The sequence below is a fragment of the Equus asinus genome, chromosome 1, assembly GCF_041296235.1.
Source record: "Equus asinus isolate D_3611 breed Donkey chromosome 1, EquAss-T2T_v2, whole genome shotgun sequence".
NCBI classification, from domain to species: Eukaryota; Metazoa; Chordata; class Mammalia; order Perissodactyla; family Equidae; genus Equus; species Equus asinus.
Window position 1 is genome coordinate 101172561 of NC_091790.1, and position 24812 is coordinate 101197372.

The 24812-nt window shown below is 60.5% G+C and overlaps 2 protein-coding genes across 6 annotated transcripts; one reads left to right on the forward strand and one right to left on the reverse strand.

Annotated features, from left to right (window-relative positions):
• The first annotated feature begins 669 nt into the window (after positions 1-669).
• Positions 670-9930, forward strand: POLD2 (DNA polymerase delta 2, accessory subunit). Of its 5 annotated transcripts, XM_070504158.1 has the most exons (12): positions 1780-1835; positions 2662-2731; positions 3190-3463; positions 6305-6426; positions 6627-6750; positions 7042-7156; positions 7333-7531; positions 7828-7908; positions 8060-8217; positions 8437-8564; positions 9065-9166; positions 9540-9930. In XM_070504158.1, exons 3-12 carry the CDS (start codon positions 3244-3246, stop codon positions 9698-9700), a joined length of 1410 nt encoding a protein of 469 aa, XP_070360259.1. In that variant the 5' UTR covers positions 1780-1835; positions 2662-2731; positions 3190-3243; the 3' UTR covers positions 9701-9930. The 5 variants fall into 5 exon arrangements, with proteins under 5 accessions (XP_070360280.1, XP_044627041.1, XP_070360259.1 ...); XM_070504179.1 differs by lacking the exons at positions 1780-1835; positions 2662-2731 and adding an exon at positions 670-833; XM_044771106.2 differs by lacking the exon at positions 2662-2731 and having other exon boundaries at positions 1755-1835.
• Position 9931: 1 nt separating this feature from the next.
• AEBP1 (AE binding protein 1) lies at positions 9932-20439 on the reverse strand. The gene is made up of 21 exons (XM_044771089.2): positions 19711-20439; positions 17724-18068; positions 17109-17171; positions 16918-16989; positions 16635-16778; positions 16481-16558; positions 15668-15745; positions 15403-15486; positions 15231-15284; positions 14422-14531; positions 14202-14341; positions 13794-13878; positions 13554-13698; positions 13368-13453; positions 12881-13004; positions 12411-12607; positions 12103-12282; positions 11582-11933; positions 11362-11501; positions 11139-11238; positions 9932-10829 (listed from the first exon to the last, which is right to left on the reverse strand). The coding sequence occupies exons 1-21, from the start codon at positions 19967-19969 to the stop codon at positions 10216-10218; spliced, it is 3450 nt and encodes a 1149-aa protein (XP_044627024.1). The 5' UTR covers positions 19970-20439; the 3' UTR covers positions 9932-10215.
• Between the last annotated feature and the right edge of the window lie 4373 nt (positions 20440-24812).

Sequence of the window (24812 nt, forward strand, 5' to 3'; positions counted from 1 at the left end):
AGGGTTAGGGAAGGTATTATGTTAGCCCCCAACAGGGCCGCACCCCATGGAAATACACCCACTCATCTGTCCTCACCCTTCCAGAGTCCCCATCATTCCTACTGCAACATGACTAGGCAACATGACTGTTGCCTAGAGGTCCATCCCAGACCCCTCAGCTGCCCCATCTGTGTGCCTGATACAGGCCTGCCAGCGGCAATGAAGAGGCTACACAGCTGTACGTCTGAGCACTCCGCTGGAGAATCAGGCAGGTAGGTTCAAATGCTGGCCCCTGGCTTCCTGGCTGTGTGACCCTGTGCAACGACGAACCTTTCCGTAAAATGGAGATGATAATAGTACCTGCCTCATAAGGGTATAGTAAGATTCAATGAGATAATGCTCTTAAGACATTTAGCACGTTGCCTGGCAAAAAAAAACCCTTCTCATCCATTCATTCAACAAATATAGGCTGAACTGGGAGTCTCCATGTGCCAGGCACTGTGATAAGTGAACTAGACTAGGGTCCCACACATCCTCCAAGGGCTGGCTTATCCAGTTCACTCTGAATTGCACAGATGTTTGACAAACTCCTTATCAAATGGCAGGGGTGGGAGTGGAGAGGTAATGGGTAATTAGCTGGTAATTCAGCTGACCTTGGGGGCGGTACCTGTACAAGCGGAAGCCCTGCACAGGTATAAGGTTACAGCTAGGAGTCAGGCTGCCTTGATGTGAATCCCAGCTGTTACTCACTAGCTGTGTGACCTCTCTGTGCCTCAGTTTCCTCATCTTCAAAGGGTTACTTGAGGATTAGATGAATTAACGTGTCAAGAACTGAGAACAGTGGCAGATCCACAGTAAGCGCTTTTATGTGTTATCTATTATTATTACTCATTTTGTTGTGGGGATAAGACCGGGACTTGACAAACGACGCACAGTGAGAACAGCATGTGCTCAAGAGTGCCCGAGACAGAATCTCCGTGCTAGTGGGAGTGGCGAGGAAAGCTTCACGGGGAAGGGCCACTCGGGCTCGCTTAGAAATTCCATGGACTAGTGGAGATGTGGAAAAGAGCACCCCGAAGTGAGGGACAGCACGGAAAACAACTCCGTGGACAGGAAGGAGTGTAGATGACGACGGGCAGTCAGGACTAAAGACTGGAATGTTGGGTGGAGCCTGCGCAGGGCTGTGGCCCTGGGGGAGGGCCTTAGGCAGCGTATCTGCTTCCCTAACCCTAAATCTAAACCTAAGCCTAACCCTAAACCCTCCTCTGCCGGCCTGGATCCCAGTCCCGGGCCGTGCCCTCGGCGCTCCGGCCTCAATCCTCCCACCCTGCTGCCAGCACTGGCGTACACCGCAGTCGGGCGCCCACCCCGGTCCTGGGGTAGCACTAGCGGCATCAACTATCGGGAAGGCATGACGACCGTTGGGCCTCGCCTCCCCTGGCGCCCGGTACCCGCGACGCGGCGAACTCAAGCGTAGCGGTTCCGGGGCGCTAGCCCCGTCCCTTGTTGTCCCGGAAACCGGGGGCGTGACTCGGCGCACGCGCAGCGCGCGCGGATTGGCTGAATGCCGCAATTGACGGGCGGGGCCCACAGATTGGCGGGCTGCGGCCCGCGTTGGTGGGCGGGCCTCGCGGCGATGGGATGGAGCATAGCGCGCGGCTATTGGTTAGATTCTGTGAAGGGCGGGGCGGGGCGGGCGGGTTGGCGGGATGCGACGCGCGGCAGTGGGAGGGCCGTGCTGTGATGGACGGGGCAGGGCGCGCGGCGATTGGTGAGATTCGGCAATGGGCGTGGTGTGGCGCGCGGATTGGCGGGATGCGGCGCGCCGGGGTGGGCGGGCCGCGGCGCGCGGCGAGGTGAGTGGGATCCCGACTCGCCCGGGCCGCGTGGGGTGGCGGGGTCTGCGCTCTGGGCCTCCTGTGTGGCGTGAGCGGTGTGTGTGGGCGCAGGGTCTCTATTGTCACCCCTGAGCCGACCCCAGAGCGCTGGTCCCGGCCGGGGGCTTCTTCTGGGACTGCGGCCGGCGTGGCGCCGTCGCTCTGCACGTTTGGGCCGAAAGTTAATTCAGTTTCCGGCCCAGCCCAGAGCTGTCCAATGGAGATAGGCTACAAGCCACCTAATGGCTCCACTAAAAGGGCAACTGAAAGAGGCGAAGATGAGTTTAGTGCTGCATCTTGTTTAACTCATGACGTGCAGACTCATCATCCCATCGCGCATCTGCTCCCTGCGCGGTTCTTGGAAACCCACCTGCAGCACATCTCAGTGGGGCTCGTGGCTGCTGCTGGAAAGTGGGGTCAGGTGCTGGTACCTCTGCTCTCCTGGAGCTTATGTTCATGTCAAAGGAGGCAGACAATAAACTTAAAATGTGTCAGTGGTTAGAAGGTAAATACGTGGGAAACGATAAACACTGGAGAAGCAGAAGTGCGGAGAGGGTGGGAGTTGGAGAAGGTGGGTTTGAGTGAGGAGCCACGGAGCCGCGCGTGGGGGTAGGATGTGGGAAAAGAGCGGGCCTCCTGGTGGGGGGACATGAGGACAGGACTGGCAGGGCAGATCTCCTAGGCCGATCTAGGGACTTGGGGCTTTATTCAGTGAAATAGGGAACCTTTGGAGAGTTTTGAGCAGAGGAGTGACTGATTTATGTTGTGTTTATTTTTATTACTTAATAATAGGCTTATTTTATAGGCTTATGTAATAATAAGGCTGGCCTCATGCCCTGAGATGGTGCAGTTGCTGGTGAGCTGGAAGGGGGCAGGTGAGGAATTCCATTTGAGGCATGTAGGATTTGAGACCCTGGTAGTTCCCCAGGTGGAGGTGTGGAGCAGGGAGTGGACACCTGAAATGTGTTTAGAGAGCTTCAGGTGGAAGAGATGTCTGCTGGCCGTCTTTGTCTCCCTTTTTGGATGAGGTTACAGGACGAGCCGCTGGTGTCCAGCGCCATCAATTTCCAGCTGCTGTTCGGACTCCTGTCTGGTGCAGGCTGCAGCTCTTCCCCTCCTCCCCTCCTCCCCTCCTCCCCTCCTCCCCTCCTCCCCTCCTCCCCTCCTCCCCTCCTCCCCTCCTCCCCTCCTCCCCTCCTCCCCTCCTCCCCTCCTCCTCTCCTCCTCTCCTCCCCTCCTCGCCCGTGCCTTGTGGGCGCAGTGGAGATACACTGGGAAAGCTGCTGCCATGGGGGTGGGCAGGGGTTGCAGGAATGCGTTTGTGTTCTCACAGTGATCACCTCCTCCTTGGCCTGGGCACAGCTGTCTGGACACGTCGAGCACAGCCATGTTTTCTGAGCAGGCTGCCCAGAGGGCCCACACTCTTCTGTCCCCACCAACAGCCAACAATGCCACCTTTGCCCGGGTGCCTGTGGCGACTTACACCAACTCCTCGCAGCCGTTCCGGCTGGGGGAGCGCAGCTTTGGCCGGCAGTATGCCCACATTTATGCCACCCGCCTCATCCAAATGCGGCCCTTCCTGGTGAGCCGGGCCCAACAGCGCTGGGGTAAGTCACGAGTTTGGGGAAGTGCTTCCATGGCTGCTGGGCATGAACCTCCTGTCCCTTGGGCTCCTTTGTCTTTCATAATCAAGTGGCCTGGGCAATGCACACCTTTTTCTTTTTTCCCCGTTTCGTCCTTGGCGATCTCTCTTGCAGTTAAGTTATTCTTGGCGGTGAAGCAGGTGAACCCCACCTTCAACTTCTGGGTGATGCTCCGTTAGCCATTCTTACTCTTTATAAGAGTGGCTTTCCATGTAGTTTTCATTTCATCTCTATGTTTCTAAACTGAAATTTTGTAGGTGAAACCATGTCTTATTCATTTTTATTGCCCCCCAGCACCAGGCTCGTGGTCTCAGCCTTGGTTGCACCACTTCCTGGTTGGAATCACTTGGGAAGTACTGACACTCGGGCCCTTCCCATCCCACCAAGCCACTGGGTGGCCTCTGGTTTTATTATAGGTAGCCAGGAGGTCACAGCCCGGATCTCCTAGCCTCTCCTCCACCACATAACAAGGGTCTCCTTCCTCTGGCTCCCACTGGCCTTTCCTCACTTTCCTCAAAGCCTACAGGGACACTCTCCTTGGGCCCAGTGTCAATGCCACCTTTTAAATTCTTTACAGCAGCACCCTATCTCATACCAGATTTCTCTTCCAGTGACTGGCGCCGCTCACAAAGCTCCCCAGTGACCCAAAACAGCCATTTTATTCTGCTCACACACTGGGCTCAGGAATTCAGACAGCAGCCCACGATGAATGGGGCCCTGACTGGGCAGTGGATGGCAGGCAGCATCGTTTACTTGTGGTTGATGCTGGCCTTGCCCAGAACACCTCCGTGTCCTTTTCTGTGTGGCAGGCTCTCCTCACCAGAGCTCAGCCCATCTCGGAATTGGCCTCTCTCCCCTCAAGACTTTCCTGAACATGCCATGCCCTTTCTTGCTGTTGGCTTTCCCTTTGCCTGGCATGCTCTTTTCCCAGTCTTCCCTCATGACCTCAACTTAGACGTCCTGTGCTTCGAGAAGCTACCTCAGCCAGTGGGGCCTTCTCCCTATCTTCTGCCTCAGCCTCGTTAGTTCATGGCATTTGTCACAGTGGCTAATCCGTCGTTGAGTGCGGTTCTCTCTCTCCCTCTGGACTGTGAGCTCAGTGAGGGTGAGGATGGGCCTTTGTGTTCGCTCTCGGTGCTGGGGCCTGGACTGCTGCCCACATGCCTCCCTGACAGACGGATGTCCTGCCGTCAGCACAGGGATATGTGGTTCTGCCTGGTGCTAAGGCGCACACATTGGACCCCAACTGTGAACCTTGGATGTGTTACTTAATCTCTGTGCCTCAGTTTCCTCAACCATATGGTGGGGCAGTAATACCTACTGTGGCGTGTTGCTATGGGTGGAAGAGTTCCGTGCCCAGCGCTTGGCACGGCCACCTGGGCTGTGTGAGGCTCGGCAGACGCCGGCGCTTTGGGATCTATTGTTTCTGTTGGCATTTGGCATTTCTGTCCCATGCTGGTGCTCGCCTTACCTTATTTTGAATTACTCCCCTCCACTCCCCAGGGTGTATATCTGCGGAATGTTCTTGGTTATTTCAGGGCAGGAGGGGCCTGTGCTGGAGTCAGCTGAGCTAAGGAAGGGGCTGGTCCCGCATCCGCGTTATCCCATTACCACCTGACAGCGTTTTCCTCCGGGCTTGGGGTCTGTACTAACAAATCCATGGGCAGCTGGGACTTGTGCTCCTGCCTCCTCTGCCCAAGTGACCCTGTGGGTAGTATCTTCCATGCCTGTCTTTCTGTGTGTCCCCCAATGCTTCCCACGTGTTGTTCTTCAGGACCCAGGCGCTCTGGTAAACAAGGCTGCCTGCCTCCACAGGGCACAGGACGGGATGGATGGGGATATGTAGTGTGAATTTGGGGTATCTCTGTTTTTAGAGAATGAGGCATTTGTGGGGCCAGTGGAAGAATCCAGACTCTTTTTTTTTTTTTTTTTTTTTTTTATTAATGTTATGATGGATTACAAGCTTGTGAAATTTCAGTTGTACATTTTTGTTAGTCATGTTGTGGGTACACTACTTCCCCCTCCGTACCCTCCCCCCACCCCCCCTTTTCCCTGGTAACCACCGATCAGATCTCCTTCTCAATATACTAATTTCCACCTATGAGTGGAGTCATATAGAGTTCGTCTTTCTCTGACTGACTTATTTCGCTTAACATAATGCCCTCGAGGTCCATCCACATTGTTGTGAATGGGCCAATTTCGTCTTTTTTTATGGCTGAGTAGTGGAAGAATCCAGACTCTTAAAGGAAGTTGTAATATTTTTAGGCCAGGGCTGTGTTGAGACTTGGAATGCCTCATAATTTCTAAGAATCAGTGTTATAATTTAGGTATACGTGAGATACTAACTTTGTGTTCGTTTCCTGTAGCTGCTGTAGCAAACAGTAAAGCCACAAACCAGGTGGCTTAAAACAACACAAATTTATTCTCCCAGTTCTGGAGGCCAGAAGTGCGAAATCTGGGTGTCAGCAGGCCCAGTCTCCCTCCGGAGGCTGACAGGGGATCCTTCCTTGCCTCTTCCTTCCTGGGCTTGTGGCCACGTCACTCGTCTCTGCCCCGTCTTCACTTTGCGTGTCTGCTTCTCTTATTAGGACACTTGGCATCCAGGGCCCAGCCATGTCCAGAGTCCCTCTGTCCTCCCGGGGCCAAGTGATCCTTAGGCCCAGGGAGTCCTTGCACTTGATGTTCTCTCCCTCCTGGCACAGGGTGGGGTCCTGGGCTGCAGTGCTCAGTGAGGCCTGTTACAGTGCCCCGTGGGGGTGGTGGGAGGGCCACCTGGCTTCTGAGCTCATGCCCCTCGTGCCCCAGGCAGTGGAGTCCAAATAAAGAAGCTGTGTGAACTGCAGCCTGGGGAGAAGTGCTGTGTGGTGGGGACCCTCTTCAAGGCTATGCCGCTCCAGCCCTCCATCCTGCGGGAGGTCAGCGAGGAGGTGAGGCCGGCCGGCTCATGTGGGCCTCCCCTGGAACACTTCCCTGGGGATACCAATGGGGCCACTTGCCTTGGCCCCAGGGATTCGGGACTGGGCTGTCTGCCAGTGGGGGTCGGGGGCTACACTGTCATCTCACTGATGTTGCCCGGAAGCCTTGGTGGGCTCTGGCCCCAAGACTACCTCCCATCTCCGAATTCCAGCACAACCTGCTTCCTCAGCCGCCTCGGAGCAAATACATCCACCCAGATGATGAGCTGATCTTGGAAGATGAATTGCAGCGTATCAAACTGGAAGGCACCATCGACGTGTCAAAGCTGGTCACAGGTGGGGAGTGGGGAGGGAGTGGCCTGTGCAGCTGGGTGCTGGTGCACCCCTGCATTCCTGGAGCAGTGAGTTTGGGTTCAGGTAGTGGGTGAGATCCATGCAGGGGGTCAGTTCCTCCCACCTCCACTTGAAGACAGTGACCCCAAGAAGCAGACACTCCGTCCTGAGTCTTAAGTGAGAATTTGCCAGCACGGCATACGAGAACCGGCTGGTTTTGCTGTTTAGGTGACTGGAAAGAAGTGGCAGCCCCTCAGGCTCCCCTTTCCAGGGCATGACACTGCTGCTCCCCAGGGACGGTCCTGGCTGTGCTCGGCTCTGTGAGAGACGATGGGAAGTTCCAGGTGGAGGACCATTGCTTTGCAGAGCTTGCTCCTCAGAAGCCCGCACCCCTCCTTGACACAGACAGGTGAGGAGCAGGCGCTCAGGGGCCCTGGTCGCTGGTCCAGGGGAATCACAGTTGTCAGGCTCCATCTTCCCTGCCCACCCATGACGGCAACGGAGCTCCGCTGTTGGCTCCACACAGCCTGCCTCGGGGGCCACCTGCTTTCTTGGTACCCAGGAGGACACTGCCTTCTCCCACAGGTTTGTGCTGCTGGTGTCCGGTCTGGGCCTGGGTGGAGGTGGGGGCGAGAGCCTGCTGGGCACCCAGCTGCTGGTGGACGTGGTGACGGGGCAGCTCGGGGACGAAGGAGAGCAGTGCAGCGCCGCCCACGTCTCCCGGGTCATCCTCGCTGGGAACCTCCTCAGCCACAACACCCAGAGCAGAGATTCCATCAACAAGGTATGGTGCCCACCTGTGTGCATCAAGCCCTTTCTTCCCCAAGGAGAGTTGGGGCACGGGGTCTTGCAGGTCTAGTGGGAAGCATCCAGCAGTGACACTAGGACCGCCTGTGTTGGAGGCCCAGCCTCATTCCACGCCCTGCTTTCTGAGGGTACTGGGCGGCCTGTGGCACAGACCTCTTACTGCCCCCTGTGCGTGGGGCTTCGCTCTGCTCTCAGCCCTCCAGGCAGGCTCTGGGTACCCCTTTGATGTCAGCCTCACTCGAGGCCTGATAGCCTGTGGGCTTCCACCCCCAGGCCAAGTACCTAACGAAGAAAACCCAGGCAGCCAGTGTGGAGGCCGTCAAGATGCTGGACGAGATCCTCCTGCAGCTGAGTGTGAGTGAGCTGGGGGCTGGCCGGTGACTGGGAGTGGAGTCTTTGAGGCACTGGAAGGCGGACCAGGGAAGGGGAGGTGGAGGGGGCTCCGGCAGGGCTGCATGTGGAGGATGCTGGGCCCTGCAAGCTCCCCTGCCCCTGTGCCCTCCAGGCCTCGGTGCCCGTGGACGTGATGCCAGGTGAATTTGACCCAACCAACTACACGCTCCCCCAGCAGCCTCTGCACCCCTGCATGTTCCCACTGGCCACTGCCTACTCCACGCTCCAGCTGGTCACCAACCCCTACCAGGCCACCATCGATGGAGTCAGGTAGCCAGCACAGCCATACTCCAGCCTTTTGCCTCAGTGGCACCAGGAGGGGAAGGTTGGGTTCAGGGCTGCAAAGGGCCCATGTAGAACTGGGCTCTTTGTCAAGGTTAACTTGGGACACACCCCATGAGAGCATCAGGTGGGCTCTGGGCCGGCCGCCGTGGGAGGGGTACAGATGGCAGCTCCCAGGGTGGGGATCAGCCTCGCCTCGCCTTGCAGATTCCTGGGGACATCAGGACAGAACGTGAGTGACATTTTCCGGTACAGCGGCATGGAGGATCACTTGGAGATCCTGGAGTGGACCCTGCGAGTCCGTCACATCAGCCCCACAGCCCCTGACACCCTAGGTAATGGGACTCAGCCACATGGGGTGGAACCGAAGGACCAGGGAAGGCCTGACGGTCCCTTGGTGCTGAGGGTTCCCAGCATGGATGTGCACTCAGCAGCTTTGCTGTGACCTGTCTGAGGAAGAGCCTGAAAGCTTGACACTGTTCTGGAAGCTGCTTTGGGACCTTACCTCTGTATTGTCTGTGGCCATGGCCCTGCTCAGAGCTGAAGGCCATGGGAGCATTTTGGGAGTCTGGGCTGGTGAGAGCACTGCGCCCTGCCCCAGTGGCCACCCAGAAGGGCGAAGGCAGCAGGGTACACTAACCTGCCCCTGGGATCACGTGGCAATGTCCAGAGGCGTTTTTGTTGTCACATTTGGCGAGGCTGCTACCAGCATTAAGAGAGACAGAGACAGAGCAAGCGAGCAGGGGTGGCACTCCCCGTCCTCTACAGGACAGCCCCGCTGTGTCCGTAGTGTGAGGTGAGAAGCCTGCTCTCAGCTGAGGCCTGTCTTCTCCAGGCTGCTACCCTTTCTACAAGACTGACCCGTTTGTCTTTCCCGAGTGCCCTCACGTCTACTTCTGTGGCAACACGCCCAGCTTTGGCTCCAAAATCATCCGAGGTAAGTTTTGCCTTCTGGGGGCCAAGGCCTGGGCTGTCACAAGGCACTCCCTCAACTGGGGATAAAGCTCACAGAGAAGAAAAACTACACTCCAGTTCCCCCGGCCCTGGGGGTGGACGGCCCAGGCTCTTCCTGGTGGCCGGCTGACTGAAATTGTCCACACCTATTGGTGCCAGAGCTCACCTCTGGTCAGTGTGGCTTTAGCCTTTGACCTTTGTGATCTCCTTAGCCCTTCTTATTTCCAGTCCAAAGGAGCTCCTCTGGTCAGCACTCCCATAGTGCTGATGGGGGACTTCTGTTTACTTCTGGTGACTTCCCTTCGAGAAGGGCTCACCCAGGACCTAGGGTGGGTTCCCACATGGCTTCTTTGCAGGCCCCGAGGACCAGACGGTGCTGCTGGTGGCCGTCCCAGACTTCAGCACCACACAGACTGCCTGCCTCGTAAACCTGCGCAGCCTGGCCTGCCAGCCCATCAGCTTCTCAGGCTTCGGGGCAGAGGACGAGGACCTGGGAGGCCTGGGTCTGGGCCCCTGACTCACACAGGAGCCCTGTCCAGAGAGGCCCTCGGCCATTCATTCCCTGCAACATCAGCACTGTAGCAGCTTTTGCTTTGTAAATAAAGCCCGACCATTTACCAGTGTTGAGCTTCTGGGCGACCTGGTGCTGGGCCAGGGCCCTCCTGTGAGAGAGCCCACAGTGCATGTAAGGCTCCTTCCTCCTCCCCTTTCCCTGAGCTGGTCAGAAGGGCGAGCGGTCAGCCACACATCTGCCGTGAGCTTGGTTTATTGGTGTGGCCTGGGCAAGTGTCGAGAAGTCTGCCTCTTGGGCTCGCTCGGCCTGCCCCTACCCCAGCCCTGCAGCAGCCTGTCCTCTACGGGGCCAGCAGGCGGAGCAGAAGCCTGACGCAGACCCAGGCTCAGAGGGCTTGGTCACATTCATGCCCCCTTCTGGCCCGGCCCACACCAGGGGGCCTTCCGTGTGCTGATGGCTGCTGAGCTGGCCGAGGTGACATGACAACTGGTGCCTGCTCAGCGTTGGGAGACCTGTTCTCAGAAGTCCCCGAAGTTCACTGTGTAGGTCTCGGCTGTGGTGAAGGGGAACTCCGGGCCCGTGACCATCTCCTCCTCCTCCTCCTCCTCAGGCCCCAGCTCTGTCCCAAACTCCGTCACCACCTCCGTGTAGGTCTCAGTCTCTGACTCCTCCCAGTTGGCCATGGTCTCGGGTATAAAGTGCCAGGGCCCCAGGGTGGAGCTTGGGGCGGGTGAGGGGGCGAGGGTAGGGGTGGGGAGCAGTGTGGGGGTGGTGGGGGGCGATGTAGGGGGCGATGTGGGGGACGTGGCTGGGCTTGCAGTGGCATTGAGGCGACGGAGCCGCATCTGTTCACGCATTCGCAGCCGGTGCTGCAGCCGGCGGCGCTGCATGCGTCGCTGCTGGGGGGTCATGGGGCGTGATGGGTCAATGTGTGGGATAGGCCGGTTCCCATTCATGGCCAAGATCTCCCGGATGCGCTTCCAGTTAGAGCGCGCCAGGATGAAGTTGCACTGGGTGGCCCCGATGTCATAATCCACGTTGCAGGTCTTGGCGCTGGGGGTGTAGCCCTCTGCGTGAGCTGTCACGCGGTACTCACCCGGGTTCAGGATGCGCCAGTAATCACCACCACTTGCTGCAGAGGGAGGACAGATTCGGCTGCTCAAGAGTCCCCCCTCCCAGGCCCCAGCCCTCCTTTCTGAGATCGCCCAGCCCTCCTCTCTCAGATTACCCAGCCTTCCTCTCAGATTACTCAACCCTCCTCCGTCAGATCCCCCAACCTTCTTCTCTGAGATCCCCCAGCCCCCTCAGCCCTCCCTCTGGCCAGGGTACACCTTCCCTGATGGGGTCCCAGAGAGCAGGGACCTGCTGGGCAGGCCTGACCTGCCTTGCCAAGACCATACCCAGATTTGGCCCCCCACCTCAGGAAGGTGCACACAGGTACCTGTCTTCACACCGTGGTTAATGCCACTCACGGAGATGGTGGCATTGGCAATAGGGATGCCCTGCTCATCTGTCACAACCCCCTTGATGCCACGGTGAACCTGCAGGAAGGAAGCAAGGGCTGGTGTCCACATGGAGACCCCTCACGGCCTGTTGCTCCCCTGCTCCCCGTCCCGACCCTTCATCAACCTCTCCCGGATGCAGCCCCCCAAGCTGCCCCCCACCTGCTCCATGAAGGTGAGCAGAGCTTCCTTGTTGTTCTCCCACTCTCGAGGCAGCTCACTCTCGTGAGGGAACTTGTCACAGCCCAGGTAGATGGAGAGCTCCAGGCAATTGGTGTGCAGGTAACTGAAGTCATTGATAGCTGGGCAGGGCAGACACAGAACCCGGTCACCCCTGCCCCACACCAGACACCCCACCATGGCCCCTCCCAGGCTGACTCACTCCCAGATCGGGGATTCCACTTGGCCCCGTTGACGATGCCCATGCCGCTGGTGTAGTCCTGTGCTTGGCACCCTCCCCGGTAGGGCTCAGTCATGGTGAGGTGAGCGGAGGCAAAGGAGATGGCCAGCCAGCGGAAGATGGCGTGGTCTGGGGTCTCCTGGACCTCAGATGCCTCGTCCTCGTCCTCTCCCCGGGCGGCTGCCATGGCCGCAGCCAGCAGCTGCTCCTGGCTGGGCGTGCGGGCCATGTCGTAGGGGTAGGACACCAGCCGCTCACCGCCATTCAGGTTTGCCCCCAACACAAAGGGGTTCTTCTCCATCCAGGCAATGATGGCCCGGACCTCCGTGGATACCTGGGGGTGGCCAGTGCTGAGGTCTATGCTGCAACCTCCAACACCCTCCACGCAGACCCCAACATAGTACTCACACCCCCTCTGTCTCTCCAAGCCCCTCAGTCTCAGCGCCCAGGCTCAGGCACCCCCAGTCCACCCCCAGGCCCTGTTAGCCAGGCTGTGGGCTCACCGTGGCATCTGGGGAGAGGTAGCGTTCAGGGATGGGCAGGTTATTGTTAGGAACCCGGTAGGGGACCCATTTCCTCTCCTCAGCTCCCCAGAGCACAGAGTTGAGATCCGGGAAGTCTTCATAGATGTCAAAGCCCTCCTCGGTCCACAGCCCCAGCGCCCAGTTCCCAAACTCTGAGCCCTGGGGGAGCCGGCAGCAGGGTCAGCATCAGTGGCCCGCTCCCCAGCCCTGCCCCCTGCTGCTGCGGTTCCCCTGGCCCACCCCCTCCAGCCTGACCCCTGCCCCGGCCCCAACACCCCCCAACTCACCATCTGCGCTGCCACTTCGTAGCCATCAGGGTTCAGTGAGGGCACCAGGTGGATGCGCGTGTCCTGCACCAGGCTGCGCACACGGGGGTTCCCGTCGCGGTATTCACGGCACAGGTACTGCATGAGCAGCAGCAGCAGCTCACGGCCCAGCACCTCATTGCCATGGATCCCAGCTGTGTAGCGAAACTCGGGCTCCCCTGCAAGGGCGGGAGCCTCAGCAACTACCCAGCCTCCCAAAGCCCTAGAGAGATGTGGAAGGACCCAAACTGGCCTTACACCCAGGGAGCTGGGAAGCAGCTGAGGCTCGTAGGGCCCAGCAAGGCAGACTGGGTCCCCTAGAGGGGGTCCAAGGACAGGCAGAAGGTGGTGAGCTGGGAACATCAATGGCACAGGCCCAGCTGCGGTGCCAGGGCCTTGTCTCTAATCCGTGGGAGGAGGGCCAGGCCTCCAGGGGTTGTGGGGGCCCTCACCCAGCTCATGGTCTCCAGGGTTGTCTGAGATCTCCATGGCATAGATCTTGAGCCCACGTGAGCTCTTTCCCAGGCTGTATGTGCGGGTGATGGTGGGGCACTCTTCGTTCACCACCTTCATCAGCTGGGCACCAGAGGGTACACGAGTTATATAGCCCGGGATGTAGCAAGTGCCAGCCTACCCCGTGACCACGGCCTCTCCCATGCCCTGGGTCTGCTCTGTGGGGAGGTTCTCTGGTAGGAGCAGCCCCTGCCAGTGACGCCAGCCCCTCTCAGGTCCTAGTGCTGGAGGGAGGGGCCTTGGGAGTTCCTCCTCCTTGAGGAGAAGGCTGGCCTCTCAGCTTGCCTGGGATGGGAGCAGAGCTCACGGAGCACTGCATATGGCTCCCGTTACCCTTGAGCCCCGCCTCTGGACAGGATCCCCAGCACCCGGACATGACCCCCCCAGTCCCTGGACACAACCCCTGGCCCCAGGGCAGGACCCCACCTGGCGCATGTCCTTGTAGCTGTGGTGCCGGAAATCCAGATTGTCAGTGGTCACTACCTCATTCTGTGTGTAGTAGCTGTGAACGGCTGCAGAGGATGGGCAGGCAGGGCCCTGAGCCGGCCACCTGCCAGCCCACCCAGGTTGCCCCAGCCGCCCCTGCGAGCCCCTCCAGCCCCCTGCACTCACGGGACACGGGGCACCCCAGCACCTCCAGGCGCATGCACAGGCTGCCGTTCCAGGTGAGTGGGTAGATGCGGATGAAGCGGGCCACCACTGGCTCTGGGAGCTCACTCAGCACAGGTGTGTCCTTGTCCACATTGCCGTGGAAGGTCTGGGGAGAGGCGGGCCTCAGCAGCAACCCACCCTGGCCGAGAGTCCACCCGCAGCCCAGACAATGGGAGCAGAGCTGAGGGCTTGGGTGCCTACCATTTCCTCGTAGCCATTGGTGTACATCACCCATGTCTGGCTATCATTGCTGAAGCCCACGAAGAAGGAGGTCACAAAATCGTCACTGGGGAGGGGACAGCAGTCAGGGCAAGGCTGATTTCCCTGCCTCACTCCCAGGCCTCCAGCAGCCTGAGCTCCCTCTTCTGGGCCCAAGAACTCAGCTAGCAGGGGTGTGTGGTCTGGGCCTGGGCGTCAGGAGCAGTTCCTATGCTTGCTGTGCGGCTGTGGAGGAGTGGTTTGCTCAACTGGACATGGAGAGCTGACTAGCCATGGCCCAGGAGCAGGGAAAAGGGCCCTGGAGGGCCCAGGGGAATGTCTCTAATGGGACCCAGCTGTGCCTGGAGCCACCCGTCCCCCACCAAGTGCCTGTGAGCCTGGTTGACATACTGGATGCTGGAGTCACGGCCCTGGGTGATGACACCCGTGAACTTAGTGGTCCTTCTGGTGTCCACCTCAATCCACTGGGTCTGAGCGTCGTCCTCGGCACACCATGCCCCATCATAGTAGTCGTCCTCAGTGGCACCAGCCTGTCACGGGTGGTGGAGAGGCTGAGAAGGTGGAGGAGCTCTCTGCCCAGCTGGTAGGTGGGCCCGTCCCCGACACCTACCTGGATGTTGAGCCGGCCACGCTGTGCCCCCAGGCCGTGGCGCAGCATGGATGAGGCCCGGATCTGGTTGTCCTCGATATGGTGCGACTCCATCCCGATGGGGGGGCACTCTAGGGACACGGCACCCCAGGCTGGTGGCCCACTGGCTCCATCCCTCCTTCCACAAAACCCAGAACCAAGGGGCCCAGAGCCCACTCCCCTCCGCCCCAGCCTCTGCTTCCCTTCCCTGTGCCTCAGCTTCCCCATCTGGAGAATGGGCTGATGATGCCAGGCTCTAAGGGGTCATGGGGCTTACATGACATCACAGGCACAGCCACCCCAGGGCCAGCCAGTCACAGGCATCCTCTGTATTGGGCCCAGCTGCACACCTGCCTTGTGCCACCAGCTCTGTTCCTGGGTCAGGCCCAGGGCAGATATGCTCCAGGACCCCTCCCTTCTGGGCCCCAAGAATTTAAGAGCAGGAAAGGGTTCTGGAGCCCTAGAGCACCATCAGGAAATACCAGTTTGGGACCCATGTGTGGCCTTGGATGGGTCACTTGTCTCAGCACCCTTACCCTGCTGTGGCCACATGGCCCCCCTGCCCTCACATACCCCCACATAACCTCTAGCCCCCTCCCCCACATACACTGCCAGGCCCCCCGATACACAGCCCCAGCCCCCATACACCCCGCCAGCCCCCAAACATGCCCCCAGTCCCCATACCCACCCGCAGCCCCACACACACCCCCCAGCCCCCATACCCGCTCCCCACGGTCCCCCAGCCCCCCCTTGCCCCCGACATCCCCACACCCCCAGGGCCCCTCACTCACTGACTTTCTCTGTTGGAGCCCACTCCTCCTCCAACTCCTCACCCTTCCGGGGCCCTGGGGGACAACAAAGGGAGGATGTGGCGCCGAGGGTCCCGGAGCATCCACAAGTGCAGCCGCTGTCCCACAGGGACCCAGGCTCTGTGGGCCCTGCCCTCAGCCCCCAGACATGTACCTTTGGGGTCCTTGCCCTTCTCCACAGTCCATTTGTCATCTGTCTCCTCCTCCTTGGGGCTGCCGCCCTCCTTTTTGGGTTTCTCTGAAGAGAGGAAGGTGGAAGGGGCCTGTCAGCTTAGCCCTGGGCTTCGGGGGACATTTGGGGGTGGGGGTTAGGCTGAGGGGGGGCAGAGTGAGGGTCAGGCCTGCACTGGGGGCAGGTGGGATGGGGGTCAGGCCTGCACTGGGGGCAGGTGGGGTGGGAACAGCTTGGTTTCACTCACTCAGCCCCTCCTTCTCTTCATCTGTCTCCAGCTCTGTGTAGGGCTTCTGGGGCCTCGGAGGCCGGAAGTAATAGTCCACTGCAGGGAGGGAGAACCCTACTGAGAAGGCCCAGAGCTGCTCCCAGGGCCCCACACCGTGAGCCAGAGGTCCTGGGTTCACAGGATCCCAGCGGGCAGGACTGGGCAGGAGGGGGCACGCGACGAGGAAGTAGGATCGAGGTGAGGCTTGAAGAATCCAGAAAGGCTGAGAGAAGGAGGGAGGGTCCTCCTGGAAGAGGAGGCTGCCTGGGCACAAGTGGAGTGAACAAAACCCTGGAAAAGTCACCAGCCTGGCCCAGCAGGGGGGCTTGGCCTGGGGAAAGGTTCAGGATGAGGCTGGGCAGGGAGTGGGATGTGGGCACACGCCTCAAGCGACAACTGGCACCTGTGTCCAGGAAAAGGGTGGTCTGAAGGGCTGAGCTAGGCCCAGGGTTAGAGGAGATGGCGGGGGGCCTGGGGGCAGGGAAAAGGCCCAAGGCCCAGGAAGGGCGAATTGAAGGCACAGGGCCAAGGAGCAGGAAGGAGAGGAAGGCGGTTGCCTTGAAGGGGTGGGAGTCCTGTGGGGCGAAAGAGGGGTGAGTAGGACTGGAGGGCAGGAGGGACAGAGAGGAGCTCACTGGGACTCGGGAAGAAAAGTCTGGAGGGAAGAGCAAGTCAGGAGCCAGGAACCAGGAGGGGAGTGGGGGCAGGAGGGGCGGTGAGGTAACGGCCACCAAGCTGGAGTTCCAAGGTGGTCGGCCTGGCCTCGGATCCTGGGGTGTAATCGACACTCACTGTCGTCATAGTCGGGGACCCCGTAGCCATCTCCATAGTCAGGAAGTGGCGGGGGTGGCAGCGGCTTCAGAGGCAGCTCTGTGGATGTGGGAGGCAAGAGTGGGCCAGAGCCCTCCTCGCCCAGTGCCCCCTCCCCTGTCTGCCCCCAGCCTACCGATCCTCTCCTCCTCCTCCTCTGGGGCCTTGACCCCTGGCCTGGGCAGCTCCGGCTTCTCCTCAGGGCGCTCAGGCCAGGGCCTCTCGGGCCTCCTCCTGCTGGGGGGCGGCCTGGGCTGCTTCTGGCGCCGGATGTACTCAACTAGGGGGAGGGTGGGCTCTGAGCCGGGCCAAGGCCCCTCCTCAGAAGGCAGCGGGGCTGGGAGGGTGGGGCCTCTGGGTGGACCATCAGTGGACCCCCGGGCAGGGGTTGGGATCTGGGCGGTGGGGGTCCTACTCACAGTCCTCATAGTCCTCCCTCTCTATCTGGTCGTTGTAGTCCAGCGTGGGCTGCTCGGTCTCCTCCTCCAGCTCTGGGGGAAAATGCTCGTGGCTGCCTCGTTGATGGACACTCACTGACCACCCCCCCAAGGCCCACCCTGGAAAGCCAGGGCGGGTGGCCCCCGAGGCCAGGTGGACGGCACCCACTCACCAGGCTGGTGCTCCACATCGGTCTCTCCTCCTGGCCCTTGCCAGGGACTTGGGAGGGCCCCCCCTGCAACACAAACCCCAGAAACAGATGGATGGGAAGCTGCCCTGACCACTGGCTGCATGTTGAGCTGACACAAAACCTGGGTCTTCCTGACACCCCGAAAGCCTCGGCTTGCTCCCAGGAGGCCTGAGCTTCTCTGGTCCTCAGCACCCAGCTGGTATTCCCTGGGCCAGAGAGCTGGGTGGCTTTCTGGAGAGCCACAAAGCAGCCCCAGCAGGAGGCCACCCCGCAGGCTCAGAACCCAGCGACACATGGGGGCGGGGATGGGGCCTTTGGGTGGGGCCAGGGGACAGATCCCAGGACAGTGGAGAGCCAGCCCCACCCACAAGGCCAGCAAGCCCTCCCCTACTGAGGGGAGGCAGTGGTACTGCCGGAGCTCCAACAGACTGCCGATCATGACAACAACGAGGCCCCCGAGTCCACCCTGTCACCCTGTCCAGAGGGCCCTGAGGGTCTGCAGAAAGCGGGAGCCCAGGGACCTGCCCCCCACCCCCCACCCACCCCCGCAGCCAAGCAGGTCAGAGCCCCACAGCCCTGGAAGAGCCCAGCACACACCTCCCTCCTGGGGCAGCTCCTCCTCGGGCCCGGGGCCGGGGGGTCGGGGCAGTGGCCACCACGGGGTTTCTGAGGGGGTTGGGGTGGGCAGCCTCTTCCCAGCCACGGGCTTCTTAGTGGCCTTGGGTGGCTTCTCCTTGGGCTTCTTGGTGGCCTTAGGTGGCTTCTCCTTGGGCTTCTTGGTGGCCTTGGGTGGCTTCTCCTTGGGCTTCTTGGTGGCCTTAGGTGGCTTCTCCTTGGGCTTCTTGGGTGGTCTGGGGGACCCCTCCAGGGGCTGCTTGGTGGCCTTGGGGCCTTTGTCCTTCTTCCCTTTCTTTCCTTTGTCTTTGACCTTTTCTGGAGGTGCTGTCCAAGATGCAGATTTAGTTCAAATCAACAAAGAGCCCACTCTCCACCCCATGTGGCCCCCCAAGGTGTCCACAACCTGGGCTGTAGGGGCTCCTGTTAGTCCCACGCTTGCTAAGGCGGGAAACTGAGAGGTTAAGTGCCTTGCCATCGTGGCAGAGCTGGGATTGGAACCCAGGCTTTCTGTCTGCGAGTCTATGCCGTCACCACCACATCTTGGCCTGGGTAACTCAGCTCCCACCTGCCAAAACCTCAATAGGGGCCCCTGACAATCCCCTCCTTCCCCACACGTCCACTCGGCCAGACAGGGAGCACTGTTCTCTGCTGGGGATGGGAGGGGCATAGAGGTGACTAAGCCACCCAGGCCTGGGGGAGCGCCCAGTCTAAGGCCGGGGCGGGGTGGGGGGGGGGTCTCATCCCTGCCAACTGCCACACAAAGTACAGGGCATGGGCACGGGGCCTCCCAGAAGCTCCCTGCAGGGGCAAGAAAAGCTTCAGAGAAAAGGGGCATCGTGGGCAATCCTCTATCCAGAAGTAAGGGGTCTGGGGCAGGTTGGAAGCCATAAGCAGTAGGGGTCCTGGGGCCACACAGAGGACAGAGGGACAGGCAGGTGCTGTGGCTGCTCCAGCATCTCAGAGCCTGGGGGAGGAAGCAGGGGCAGGGCATGGGGCTGCCTGTGGGAATCCTCCAGGACCCTGAGCAAATGTTGTTGAGAATTTAATGGTGGGGGGGGCGGCTCACAAGGCAGAAACACAAGGAAATTTACAAAATGCAGACAGGAGAATGGGGCTGCCACAGCAGCATCCAAGAGGTTGGGACAGTAGCCTGGAATGGGAGCTGGGTTGGGGGGAGTCTTAGTGGGTCCCAGGACCTGTTTCCCAGGAGCTGGGGAGGAGCCAGGAAACATCTAGAGGGAGGGGCTGCTGACCTCAGAAATGATGGATGGTGGCTTGGAGTCTCCTGGGAGAGAGAGATTAACAAGACCCTTGCCACCCTCAGGTCACAAAAAACAGCTAAGATTTATTGACAAGTGCTTATGTAAGAGGCCCTGGGCTAAATGCTTTGGTGATGTTATCACCTCATTCAATCCTCACAATAACCTGAGACTACCCACTGCCAGGCTGCTCCGGGAAAGTCTTGCCCACAGGGGGTCCTGGAGGAGGCCAGGCTGGAGGGTGCTGGGGACCCCTCCCAGGGAAAGCCTGAGGCTAGGACCGTGGCAGCAGCATGGGCATGGTCAGCGTGTGCCACAAACTGGCTGAGTGCCCGATTAGGACAGCGCGGTGGTTCACAGCAGAGACCTGGGGAGGGGGCAGCAAAGTCCCCTGCTGACTCAAGCCTAGTCCCTCTAGGGGGCTGGGGGCTGGGAATGAGGGACTGGGACGACTCAAGCCACCAGGCAGCAGACCTGCTGGGCGAGCCTCCACGCCCGAAGAGCTACAAGCCAGCCCTGACCTCTGCCTGGCACAGTGTCCCGCCAGACATCTGGGCTCTCTCTGGTGCCTTACCGAGCCATTCCTCACGCTGGGCAGACTGGACAGCGGCCAAACCCCGCCGAGGCCGCCATTCTCACCTGAGGTGCAGGGCGCCCCGAGGCTCCCCATCACGCGGCGGGGGGCCACCCCTGCCCCGGGCTCTTACCCTCTCCCTCTCTCGCCGCCCCTGGACGCGCCCCCGGCTTGCCCCCCGTCTGGGCTTTGCGGACGCGCGGGGTGGGCTCGGGGGGCGGCGGGGCCTCCACGTCGTCCTCGCGGGGCTCGGGATCCAGCTCCGACAGAAAGCCCTCGAGGAACTCCTCTATCTCGTCGTCGGTCAGCACCGTCTGCGCGCGCCCCCCGGGGCACAGCGCCAGCAGCGCCAGGAGGCAGCCGAGCAGGGGCGCCCCGCGCACAGCCGCCATGGCCACGGCACGGCTCGGGGGCAGGGGCGCGGGGGCTCCGGGGGGCAGGGGCGTGGGGGGCCCCAGGGGGCAGGGGTGCGGGGAGGGGGGCTATGGGGAGGGAGGGCTCTGGGAGGGCGGGCGAGGGGCTCCGGGATGGGGCGCGGGAGGCTCCGGGGAGGGGCAGGCGGGGGGCTCTGGGGCGAGGCGCAGGGGCTTCGGAGCCAGGCAGCGGCTCAGGGGTCGGTGGGAGCTCAGGGGTGGTCCGGGGGTTCCGAGGCGCTGGCGGCGGCTGGGAGCTCCGGCCCCGCGTGGCACGCTCCCGCGCGGACCGCCCTCTCCAAAGCTCCAGTGGCGGCCGGGGCGGGGGCGCCAGGGCTTCCGGAGCCGGCTCCCCAACCCCCGGGAAGGAGGAGGAGGAGGAGGAGCCGGGCGTGGACGGAGGGGCTGCGGGGGGCGGAGCAGTCCGGGCGCCGCGCGCTGGGCACTTCCGAAGCGGGAACTGCGGGCGGTGTCCCGGGCCGGAGGCCTGCGCCTAGGAAGGAGGGCCTGCGGGGAAGGAGGGTCGGGGAAATGGGAGGTCCTGAGGGTGCGGGTCCGAGGGGGCCGACACCCCTGTCTCGCTTCGTCCATGGCACCGCCCCCAAGTCAGCCAGGACCAGGAGGGGAGATGCCATCAAGCCCACTGGAGGTGACCGGGAGCCCTAATAGAGAGCTAAGCTGCGGACTCTGGCCTCGGGGACCCTCTCCATCTCCGGCCTCAGAAGGGTCGTGAGTGTGCCTAGCCAACCCATCCTACCCTCTCTCTGGAGCCTTGGCCTGGCAGCTCTGCAAACTGTCACCAGCCTTCATTCAGACATCCAGCTAACCTCCCAGGTCCAGACAAGCCCGACTCTGAGGAGGGACCGCACTTTGGGAACCCCCTCATTAGTGAGAGGAGCAGGTGCAAAACTGTCCTCAGGGCAGGATGACTTCTCTGCTGGGGGTAGGAGCCCCCATGTAAGCTCCTGTCCCCTCCCAAGGGCAACTTGGGAGGCAGGCAGAGGTGGAGCAGGGAGGGGAGAGATTCCTTTCAAATTTTATTAAATTGTATGTGTAATCCATAGGAATGGGCTGTCAGGGGTGTGGAGGAACTCAGCCCTTACAGCGATTTCCATCCAAGTTCAGGGGCTTCTTGCCCACCCCTGCAGTCCTGCACCCTAGGGAGGGATGCCTGGATCCCAGATTAAGAACCCTGACAAGGAGGTAGGAGGCAGCAACCCACTTCTCTGGCCTCACGAGCAGATGGCACAGCCTCAGGTGAAGCCAGGTCAGAGCAAGGGAAGATTTCAGGGGCAAGGCCGGGGAACCCAGCTCCGTGTGGAAGATGTGGAGGCCACAGCCACATAGGAGATCAGGCACAGCCCCTGAGGACATTGACCAGCCGGGGAGAGAGGATGAGTGCCTTCAACCCAACAAAGCTGTGGGGGGGGGACGTGCCCTGGAAACAGTCACTGGCCACCCAACCAGGAGGCACAAATGTCTGGGGTCAGGTCCCCTCCCCTACAATTTCTTATACTGTTTCCCACAATGAGCATTGCCTCACCTCAAGGGATATGCTGCTTTCCCACCAGCTGAGATCCCAACATGGACAAACAGCCATTTCTCTCCTTCCTCTTGTCAGAACACAGTTTTTAAAAACTGTTTACAATAGCTCCAGCTACCATATGGACCCAGGGGGCACATAGATTGGGTAATCAGAGAATCCCAGCTCTGTTAGTAATGTCTGTATGGGCGCTGGCATAGGGATTTATGACCTGTGTGCCTGGTGTTTCCATAAGGCTTCTCGAAGGGCAAACGTTGGCTGACCCCAAATGGGTATCACACCTAAGGCCAAAGCTCCCAGACCATTCCTCCCTGAAGAAATAAGGAAGCCAGAAAAAGCACACAAGGAGCCCATGGGGCAAGTTTAGCGGCAGTCAGCCCAGACCCAAGGTCATCTGTGAGGGTTTGGCCCAGTGAAGTAGTCAGGTGGGAAAACCCAGGAGCCCCTGGGATGATTGACAAGCAGAGTTTGGACCTCCAGGCAAAGGGAAAGAGGAAAAGCAGGCTGGGAAGCGTCCAGGCCCTGCACGCAGCCTCGGTCAGCTGCTGGCTCAGCCCCTGACTGGGAGCAGGACCCAGGGGGCTCTGCCTCCTCCCACCTCTTCCTTTCAAGGCCCTTCCTCCGCTTTGTTCTGGCTCACCCTTGTTCACACTTACAAAGGCAGTGGGGCTGTGTCAAGAGCTGGTCCTTAGGGTCACATCCCAGCTCTGTCCTCCTGGCCATCTGATCACAGCAAGTAACCTCCCTGCTCCCCTGTCTCCCCTGCCCTCACGGTGCAGTGAAAGGGGACCATGCACGTGCTGCGCCTAGCACCATTTCAGCGCTCACAACCCGCTGGCTCCCCACTCTTGTCACGTCCCCTCAGAGACCAAGTCCACTGACCTAGGTTTGTGGAGCCCCTCCCCCAGTCAGACCTCCTTGTCCCTGCACCATCCTCGCCCTGCCATGTGTCCCCAGGCTGGTCCAGTAGGATGAAGCAAGCTCTTACCCATAAATGTCCTCTATGAGCCTCTGAATCATTGTTCTCGAAACTTTGTCTTGGAATTTGCTCCGTTGCCCCCAGTTGAGTGTATCAAGCAGGGAGGCCCAAGGCTGGGGGCGGCTGTGGCACGTCACTTCCCTGGGAACGGCTCCCGAGTTCAGCTGGCTCCCACATGGATGGGATTTGGGCCCAAGATCCTCTGCCAGGGAAAATAGAAGCCATAAAAAAATTAAAAAGGAATAGAAACAATCTTTTCCTCAGTCACAGTGAGTCACCAACAGGAATATGAGCAAAGGCCTCATGGGGCATTGGGCCCCCAGGGGGCCAGGAAATTGGGGGCCTTTGGCCCAGGAGGGTCTGGGCAGGTGGGGAGAAGGGGTGACTGTTCTCCATGCCAGGCCGGTACGCCACCTTCAGTGAGTGGGGCTGAGACCCCACTTAGCTTTAAGACCCACACCCAGGAAGTCCCTAAGACCTGGGCCTGGGGCTCTACCCAGGGCCGGGAGGCAACCACAGGCCATGTCAGGAGGCCCATCTGCTGAGCAGCACAGCATCTGAACCAAACTCCCCAAGGGCAGGAGCCCAGCCCAGGAAGAGGCAGGTGGAGGGGTGGGAGGCTAGCGGCCTCCTATGGCTGCTGCTGACCCTTCCAGGGCCCAGTGCCCCCTGCCACAGGGTGGTGGTCTGTGTCCATGTCCAAGGGTTCTCGTGAGCTAGTCTGGGGTCTGCTGGACACCCTGGGGCCCCCCATCCTGCCTCCCACCTCCAGCTTCCTGAGAGAAGGCAGGACATTTCCCCCCCTCCCACTGAAGGTCTTCCTAAGGGGCTGCAGCAAGACTGGGCTTGACAGGGAGAGGGAAGGCGACATCTCACCCTGGTGGGCCTCCCCTCGCTGCTTCCAAGTGGGAAAGGAGAGTTCTTGAGGGAGCCTGACACGAGGGCTGAAGAGGGTGCATGGAGCTGAGGGTGAGGCCATGGAGCCCACTGATGCAGGGCAAGGAGGAAGGGCGTGGCCTGCCATCTCACACCACACACCCCCACACCCCCCCAGCCAGGCAGGTAGGGCCTGTTTGGCTCAAGGGCCAAGAGCACACCTCTGAGGCCATCGAGAAAGAAACAAGCCAGGAGGGCTGCCTGCAAGGGTGGGAGGCCCCAGGAGAGAGAGCTGGGGGTGGGTGCCCCCCCAAGGTCAGGAGCAGAGACATTGCAGAGGGCCTTTGGGCTGCCGTGGAGGGCGGGGGACGTGGAGGCAAAGATGTCACATGGTGGGCATCAAGGCCACTTTGCCCCTTTCAGTAATGCCCCTCCCTGTCTCCAGCAGAGTGGGGTTGGGGAGACCCACATTGGGAGGCAGCGAAGAGGTAAGCAGGAATGGGAAGGAATGGAACCCACCCTCTTCCACAATGGCGGGGTCAGTCCCACGGGATAGGGAGGGAAGATGCTGTGAATCACATGAGAAATGGAAGCTTTGATTTAGATTGGGCTTGCCTTGTTCATGCCTTCAGACCACCCCCTGTGGTGAGAAGGAAACCCCAGGATGGGCCTGGGGCAGGGCTGAGAGGGGGTTTCCTGCTTCCTCCCGGCCATCCCAGAGCCAGTCTTCAAATGATGAAATGATGACCTCGGCTAACTCGGTTCCCTCAGGCTATAAGAGGCGGGTGTCTCCATGACCGCCCACCGCCCTCCACCCCAATAGGAAGGGTCTCCCATTCGGATGGTCCTGGTCAAGCAGCGAGCGTATCTATCTTTGCAGCACAGACAGTTCAGACCTCGAGGCAATGCTAGGCTGAGCCTTGGGAGGCATGAGAGTCAGTCACATCCCTGGATGCCCCCCACCCCCTGCTGGTGACTTCGGGGGGGGGCGGGGGGGGGCCATTCTCCTTCCTCTCACCGGACCTCAGGGTTCCTGCTTTAAACATGGTGACCACTCCTCTCCAGGAGGTGGAGACAGGGAGTGGCTCCATCTAAGCACTCTCTCCATGCCCTGGAATGTGGGGACCCCTCGAGGAGGTCGCCCTGAGCCCTGGGTGGCCCCTCCCTGAAGACGTTCTACTGGCCTCTACAGGGAAGAGCCGTGCTCTGGGGCTCTCAGGGAACTCATCTACTCTAAAGGTTTCAGCAGAAAATCTGCACCCACGGACACCACATCTCAGCTGCCTGAGTATCCAAAAAGATGTCCCCAGGCCATCCTGCCAGGACCTGCCAGCCATTTGAGCAGGAGACTGCCTCACCCCATGTCTCTGTGGCCAGAAAGTCCGTGATCTCATCGCCCTCCACCTCCCAGTCCCCAATCCACA